This window comes from Amblyomma maculatum, chromosome 10 (genome assembly GCF_055883805.1).
Source record: "Amblyomma maculatum isolate TAMU_Amacu chromosome 10, ASM5588380v1, whole genome shotgun sequence".
NCBI classification, from domain to species: Eukaryota; Metazoa; Arthropoda; class Arachnida; order Ixodida; family Ixodidae; genus Amblyomma; species Amblyomma maculatum.
The window spans coordinates 97,491,104-97,499,879 of record NC_139353.1 but is presented as its reverse complement, the minus strand read 5'-3'; the positions used below and the strand labels follow the sequence as shown (position 1 = coordinate 97,499,879).

Genomic DNA, 8,776 nt, shown 5'->3' with positions numbered 1-8,776 from the left:
AACGGTCCCAGGCAAACAGCTCATGGTGATTCGCATGTAGCAAAGTCTTACGCATCATTCAAAATTCTCACGCACAAAATAAGGCGTCCATGCTCCTTTAAATATTGCCTTATTATCACTTTTAAAACAGAAGTCAGGAACAATGTAGCAAATCTTAAGAATTTACCAAAATTAAGAAAAAAGAATCAGTCTATCCAACAAGACATGACGAAGAATGGACAGTGCCAACACCCAACACCTCGACTAAATCTTGGTGTTGAATGCCTTTAGTACACTCTTCCATCTCTTCTAAATAGGTATATCCACATTACCTTCAATTTGTTTCCTTTTTTCACGTCGAGAAATCTATCTGAGGCAAACTTAACTGCAGGAAAACCGCATCTATTCCTTGCTTTTCACTACTGAATTTGTAACATTGATATGCTGTCGACATATTGCAGGAGGAAATGTTGTTCTTCATATAGTTCTTGAAAGGTGGAGAAAATCATATTAACAAAAAAGAGTTGCGTAGAGCTATTTGACTCTGTGGTATTCTTCACCACATGTTTTCCATCGTTAAAGTGATGACGGTGGCACAAAAATATAGCATTAGCAGCGAAAATCTTCACATACAGACACAAATCGTAACAAAACCAGAACCGAAACCTGAACAAAAATTGCGTAGAGTTAGAGGGGTTTGTGGCGCTGTAGTTGTCACGTGATGTTGCTGCTGGCTGTCGGGGGCGCATGATCTGTCTCATCGTAGGTGCACGTAGACCTTCGAAGTAATTACTTTTCTTAAATCTCCGTTCCACAGGCCGACCTTTGACGTGAAACAATGAGTGGAAGAGACAGAATACCCATCTTTCCGTCTCGCATGTGAGTAACTTTCTTGAGCGTAATGTTGGGCGTATGCTTCAACGATCCTTGATCGATGGTACCTCGGTTTGGTGCTAATGCTTTCTGTTTCGGAAACGGGGTGGACTTTTGCTTCCGAAGCTTTGCTTGATGTTTGTGTAATGTCGTTTCAGGGCCATGACTCTCATGCGGTTACGGCTCAAAGGCGCCCAGAAGGGTCACAGCCTCCTGAAGAAGAAAGCCGACGCTTTGCAAATGAGGTTCAGAGCCATACTGAAGAAAATCGTGGAGGTGTGTAGCTCTTTTTCTTGTCTGTTGGCTCAGTTTCACCGCTTATTGGCCGTGATAGGCAAGCGGTGCAGTTCTATAGTCGTTTCTACGAGTAATGTTTGTTAGTTCCAGCAACGGTGGCAGTTTTATGGGGCAAAATTCTGAGATGTTACAGCTCGGTTAGAGCTCCGGCCTTCAGTCTCGGGAGCTCGGCTTCCAAACGCTTTTGCGTTGGGCTCCATTGCTTGTAGCACTGAGCAGTTTGAAAGTTCTACTTTGCGATTCAGCAGAGGATTAGTCGTGTTTTCTACTGTGCTCCTGATACCCTGATGTGCGCCCCATCAGCTTATCGGGCGCCTGTTATGAAAATGATAGCTCCGTGTAAACTTTGTCAGCAGATTATTTTTTCCCGAGTCGCCTGCGCAAGAATCTGCGTATTTCACCCGTTCACATCGGGGCAATGATCTCAGAGGGATGGAAACCCTCGGCGAATGTTACTTGTGCATTGTGGTTGTTTTGCAGTTTTAGGCAGAATCTTTTACAGTGGTTTATTTCCTCTCGTAAGGCACATTTTTCACCTGGGTTTGGGGCAACAAGCACATGATGGACAGTCCTGAGCAAAAGTGGTATACAACACTCAGCCAGTGACAGAGCTCGGAAAAACTTCATTGAAATGCCATCTACCGACAGCGTAAGAGACAGCGACATCGGCACATGCGTGTGGATAAAATGAGGCACCACCAGTATTGTCTCGATCTTAGATAGCTGTTGCTAAATAAAGTTTGGATGCAGTTTTCTCGAGCTCTGCCACCGGCTCAGTGTTGTATACCACTTTTTCTCAACGCTGTACTTTGGCCATTTTGTGCAGTGGGGACATACTGTGGAGTTAGTATTCTATTCTCACGTGTTTTGAATATTTTAATGCACATTGAATATATCTATTCCAAATGTGCTGATGTGAAAAGTGATAAATTAGTTTAATTGTAGGAGAAGGTGTACCAGTTTTGAGCAGCTTGTCTTCCTCTGCAAATGTGGTATTTGTTGTGCTGCTGGTTGGCACAGATTCTGTACATAAGGAAATTTCACATTCTTTCCTGCTAAGTTTTGTTGTCTTACAATCATACATTTTCATTCTCACTGTATTCTATATATGTCTTACTACCGCTGCTTGAAGCCATGTGTGCGACTCTGAAATCGTTTTTGTTTTTTTGTTTTTTTTTTTTTTTTGAAGCAATGTAAGATAAGGCATAAGGCTACGGAGTTCAGTATTGTAGTTTCAAATTGTAATCACTCAACCATTGGCAGTCTTATAAGGCCAGCAGCTCATTGAAGGTATTGTCAGGAGGCTGACAATCCATTGTGAAGAACTCGAGTCACAACAGACAAAATATGCAAAGGCAGAGAAAAATGCACAGCTGTTAAGCTAAGAATTGTGTGCATTTATTCTACATAGTTGGGATTACTCATGTACTGGAAGCATCATGTGGATGCATGCGGGAGATGTATGCATAGGCATTAAAACAGCATTCTGTAATTCTAAAAAATAGTGACATGCCAAGCAGTGTCCAAAAACGGTGTGACGGGTCAATGCATGCACCCTGTCAGGCTGCGGGATAGCGTGAAGTTAAAGCTACTGAGACTATGCGACTGAGGTTTATTTCTGATACAGTTTTGGTCGTCGTCTTAACCTTCTTAGTGGCTTCACTGTTTCATGGGAATTTTATTTCAGTAATTGCTGTCTGCACAGCTCATATCTCTATGTAATTCCCTCTCCAAATTAACTGAAGCAAGCCCGGCCACTGTTCAAATTAACAAGCGTCCGACGCCATAAATTTACCTGAGCATTGCTTGAGAAAAAGGGCCTAGTTTAAATTATTCGAATATCTGAACTAACAGGTTGAATTGACTATAGATTTTTCTGTGTCGGCACGAAAAAGCTCAGTGTAATGGCCATGTTTACATACAATCTAGAACCAGATATTTGTGATTAAATCTTGAATGTGCAATGTACGCAGTTCTCCATTAAATATTGGGCAATACACCCATTTGTCAGGAAATTGAATTTTTTTGCCAGTGTCGCATTCCCCAAGTAGAGAAGGCTTATTTAGGGTTTACAACGCATGTTTTTCTGCAAATATCTCCTGCTTTAACAGCAATATAGCAATAGATGTTTTGGCAGTGTAGCGATGTTTTTCCTTTATATATATATATATATATATATATATATATATATATATATATATATATATACATATATTTTTTTTTCTTTTTTTAATTTTTTTCATGCACCTCAGCACTCGGAGGTTGTAGGCTGGAAGGTCATATTAGAAGCTGCCCAACTAGCAAATAATTGAAGGCTGGACCGCAAGAATGAACTGAAAGAGCAAGCCATTGATGATCACCTAGGGAAATAGAGCAATGGATGTAATGCAGTAACAAACCGGCAGTTTAAATTTCTTGTCATTGTCGTGCTTTTTTGGTGCTTATGTATTGTAGTGCCATCTAAAAACGGCCAACAGGATCTACCTTTTAATGTCATTACTGCCTTCTGAAAAGTGGTTATACATTTTTATTTTATTTTCTCTCTTAATTATTTCCACAACCGTTGCCTCAAACTTTAGCTACTGCATCTTTTCGGCTGATTTGATACCAGGTGGTTGAGTATTTATGAACATTCTCAAAGTTAGCAGTTTGGATGTGGTTTTCTTTAATGGCTGCAGGCAGCGACATTATCCGTAAACACCGAACTGTGAACAACTTATACGGCAGGTTTTTGTTCATGGGTCTCATGGGAAGTTTTGCAGTTGGTAATATTAGAAAGCTTTGGTGCAAACTACTGCTCTGTAGCTTGTGTACATTTGCCAAGTCGCTGATTACACATCGAAGTTGGCCTGTTTAGATAGGCATGGCGTTCTTACAAAAGCAGCGACACTACTTATGTCAAAAACACTTTTTATAAGGTAGGAAAAACCAAAATACAAGTGTGGCCACCACCAGCTTATTTTGCAAATGAAATAGGTGCCTCAACACGGGGTTATGGAATGGATCACAAAAGGGTGAGCATCACCACCAGCGTCATGACTTTGAAACGAGTGGCATACTAATTTTTCTCTTGCCCACAGATGTACCTTTGGATGCTCGACAAACATTGTCGTATCCAGGAATGGCCGGGGAGTAATCTTTTTAGAACAATAATTTGGTAGATTTGTGCAGCTTGTGTATGGATGTTGTGTGTTTGAGGACATTGTGCTTGCCAGTGTAGGGTGAATGTTCCTGTGATTGGGAAATGGCAGCAGCAGGACGAAGATGATTATATGTGGAGCACATTGATGGTGGCACAGACTTTTTTTTGCTGACAAGTGGTGGTGAGCAGGGAATGGCGGAGTTGTCACATGGAACTGGGTGACAGGATTAACAAAACTCGGTCGGCCAGTTTGTTTCAGCCCCTGCAGTAGCTTCTTAAACAAGTTGATGATCTTCCAGGCAGTAACATATATTGCCATTTGTGGCATAGCATGCCTCAGTGTATTTTTTTTATAAACAGTCTTTTGGAGCCTATGTAGAAGCTCACTATAGTAAATTCTAATGTAATCAAAACTGATATGATAAAGTGAAATTAAAGACCCAGTTCATCTTCCATAGACAACTGCACATTTTCCTCCTTTATAGTAGAGACATTTTTGGTATGTCAAGTGCATCTGGCCGTGACGACGACTTCCCATGAAATGACATCACCGCACGCACACTACCCTGAAACGCGAGATAAATTTTGTATGCTTAAATGAACAGCGAATTTTAAAAAAATGGCTTTACCATTAGGGTCTTTACGTAGGCCTTGGTGCCTAGAGGGAAAGCGTGCAGTGTGTAGAAAAAAGAAAGTGAAGCTGTGTATAAATATGGAAAGAAGGCGGTACAATCCGTTCAGAAAGTAAAGAAGAGTAAAAGAGCAGTTAGAAATAGGGATGGGAAGAAACTGCTGAACATTCGAAGCACTGTGCAGCACAAACCATGAGGTAGAAATGGCAAGAACTGGAGGCGCAGCGTGTGCGGATTTGCTGCACTTGATTTTCCCGCATATTTTTCATCTATTGTCTCTTAAATGACAGAAGCAGGAGACGATGCCTTGTTCGTGCAAGGCTCTGGTTTTCACATGAAGTCAGTCACACTCAGTTGTATTTGTAGCCACGTTGACCTCATGCTTAAGGTGTACTTCCACAAGATGTGAACAACAAATCTTATAACTGTAAAAAAAAGAAATAGCACCGAGAAATGATGAGAGAGATGGATGGTGTTTTAGAGTGTTTTCATTAGGCAACAAAACATGTTCAGTAAGTAGCTATTTAATTACTAGACAGGTTCTTCAGGATGTTGTCTTCACCAACAGCTGATATATTGTAAAGACCCTGATATAGTAATGATTTTTGCCCGTCCCAGTGACTTTACTATAAATGGGTTCCACTGTACAATCCCCGTTATGTAACTTGGGATGCGGGATAGTACTTACCCTGTGTAATCAATGATCGGTTTGTGTAGAACAATGAATACAAATATATTTTACGCAGTATTCTCATTTCTAGTCTTGTATGATTTCCTCTATTGCACCTGATTCCACCATAATGTGGCTGCAACGCCTGAACTGCTGTGCAGATTTTTTCTTACTTTAGCCAGCGCTTATATAACCAAACTTAGTAGAACTCTTTGAGTAGCTTTTGAGAAAAATACAAACGTCCTCCCGAAAAGCTCAGATGTTAGTTCTTCCTGGTGGCTATGATCCTGAGCCTTGGAAAGCAAGTTTTCAGATTACTCCACTGTCGTGCTTTATAGATCTTGACGGGAAATAAACAAATAAAAGAAATGGCAGGCAGTGATTTAGCATATTTTGTCTCATCTGGGCTGTCAGGAGTTGACATATTAATTGGATGATTAAGCGTAACATTGTCGACACTAATCCCTCTTGATGTTCACATATCGATTTTGCACAGCTCGTCTGTTCATAATATTTTGTGAAAGTTGTAACGGCACTTTCAGCAGTGTGCTGGTGTGCTTGCATTTATTGAAACATAGTGCTGGAAGAGGCAAAATGGAGGCCAAAGATTGTATTTACTTTCTTGCACTGTGAGATATTTGCAGTGAAGTTTTGTATTTCTTGTGTCATGGAAATCGGTTTATTCCGGTGGTGTGTATCGTTTCACTTCTGTGCTCTCATCTTTTTTTTCTGATGGGTTCTTTCTTGGCATGCAGACCAAGTCTCTGATGGGTGACCTGATGAAGGAGGCGGCCTTCTCGCTGGCCGAGGCAAAGTTCACCAGTGGCGATTTCAACCAGGTGGTGCTGCAGAATGTGACCCGGGCGCAGGTCAAGGTTCGCTCGCGCAAGGACAATGTGGCCGGTACGTTGTGGTTCCCTGGCTCTTGGCATTGGCATTCGGCCTCTTTTTTTCTTATGCCTTGATTGAACATGTGGCAATATAGTTGGTATTCAGCGTCCTAAGGAGACTATTTGCGATGTGTGTTTGACAGTGTGCGCTTTTATGTAACATTCTGTCTCGTCTAGTTCCTTGTGTAGCCGGGTTTTAGCGGTAAAGTACGGTATTAAAGCACACAGATCACTTGTTGCTGCTTGCACGAGTGTTGAATAGTCTGTTAGTCTTGATTTTGTACGACTTTTAACAGCAAAAATTTAGGTTGTTGGTTTTTTGGTGCTTTGAGGGTGAATGTGTATGGAATTTGGTGGCTAAGTTTAAGGATGCATGGTCACTTCCTCACTAGAGCAGCTGCATTGTGATGGATGTGCAATGTAAAAGATGCCCACCTGTTGTGCAGTGCCAGTGCAGGGTGAATGTGTATGGAATTTGGTGGCTAAGTTTAAGGATGCATGGTCACTTCCTCACTAGAGCAGCTGCATTGTGATGGATGTGCAATGTAAAAGATGCCCACCTGTTGTGCAGTGCCAGTGCACATTATGGTGGGACATAAAATGGCAGTTTTTTGTTTGTTTAGTATTGGTATTTAACTAGTATTTGAACAACCTTGGTCATTGCTCTTTCATCTATAAGAAAGAGTTGAGCCGGAAATGAATAGGAAACTAATTTTAAAAATCGGTTAAAGTACATGTGGCAGCTATGAGAGTTGCTCAACTGGGCCATTTTCAAGTGCGTGAAGTGTCCAAGCATCTGCATTGCCCACATTCAGGCTAATGCATGCCTTTGGGCCCAAGTTTTTTCTTCTTATCAACGGAAGTGAAAAAAAAACATTTTCACCAGTGAAACCAAGTTCTTTCACAGAAAGTTTTGTAACCTTGAATCGAGCTTGTCTTAACTTATTTTGGACCGAACATGCCTTTTATACACACTTTATCTGCTTATTTTAATCTTTTTTAGATTAGGTTTGGCATGCATCATCTTTAAAATGTGTAGAATGCAAATATATAGGCTTTAATGCAGTAAGTAATAGTTTTAATGGTAAACAATTCTAAAAATAGGCACCAGCTACTGAAGATGGTATATAGACATAGCATTGTCTCAGTGTGGTGCAGGCTGAGGGAATCACATTGCTCTACTCATTTGTACACAGTGGGTGTAGCAGGCAAGAAAAACCATATTGCACAGGTTTGTCGTGATCACAGTCGCATCCAACAGCTGCTCTTGCAGGCTCTGTTTTTCACTTATGCATGTCATTTAGAGCAGAAAGCCTCGCAGCTACCATAGAACTAAAACTGTTCTGCATTAGAGGAAATTGAGCTCCGATTTCCTTCTGTTGGTCAGACTGGCTTCACCACATGGCAGGCTGTGCTTCGATAGCCGCCTTGTTCACGCACAGCGATACTGCTTGGGCATTCAGCATGATAGCGAAGGCTACTCTCATGCGTCTACCACACATTCTTGCAAAGGTAGCACAGCCAGCTGCTGTGCAAGGTTGTCTTTGCACGGGAAATGTGATTATGATGTTGCCATGAGAAATGCACTGTTCGTATTTGGAGGCTTTTTTGACCAAATATCTGATAAGCTTGAACTACAGTGCCATATTGTCGGTGGGATATATCCGACGTCAACTGTATTCAAGCCATATCCCATAATCTGCAAAAGAGCCTGGTGTATGGAGTTATACAGTAGAGCATCGGTGACACAAATCTCACTGGGTCTCAAAAAAATTCGTATCTGAAGATTCGTATCGTAAAATCAAATGAAGATAAGTATGCAGAAGCATGGGAAAGGCAGTCGCGCAGATCTGTTTACGTCCATGTAGGTTTATTACGGTTGCGCGGTCACAGCTCTCCACTCGTGGCGCACACAGTGTGACAGGCGATCGCAATGTCGGCGACGCGCGGGACATGTGCCTCTGCGGACTTCTAGCCAGAGATGGAGACATGCCAGCTGCGCAGTGCCACGTGCGCTGCCGACCACTACTCACGGCCGCGCGCCGCTGCAAACCTTTCGTGGCGTGGAAAACGATCGCGATGCCGGTGATGCGCGATCTGCCCGCCTTCGCATACTTCTCGCGGCGCGTACAGCATGACTGGAGATGGCGACATGCAGGCCGCACGGTGTCGGAAACTGCTCGCGGATTGTGATTCGTGCGCACCCGTCACGTACACTGCCACCAGCTGCGGCGGTTGCGACGTGTGCGGTTGGTCGGCCACGCGCTGGTGAAAGTTTTTCGCGGCGTGAGTC

General features: G+C 42.3%; 1 protein-coding gene across 2 annotated transcripts in view; it reads left to right on the top strand.

The window, feature by feature from the left end:
• The first annotated feature begins 695 nt into the window (after positions 1-695).
• LOC146177075 (V-type proton ATPase subunit D 1-like) overlaps positions 696-8,776 on the top strand; it is a 60,017-nt gene continuing 51,936 nt past the window's right edge. For both annotated transcript variants that reach the window (XM_084583092.1, XM_084583091.1), the window contains exons 1-3: positions 696-858; positions 1,011-1,128; positions 6,349-6,496. In XM_084583092.1, the coding sequence (XP_084439218.1) occupies positions 818-858; positions 1,011-1,128; positions 6,349-6,496 (307 nt within the window). In that variant the 5' untranslated portion in view covers positions 696-817. The remainder of the gene's footprint in view (positions 859-1,010; positions 1,129-6,348; positions 6,497-8,776) is intronic.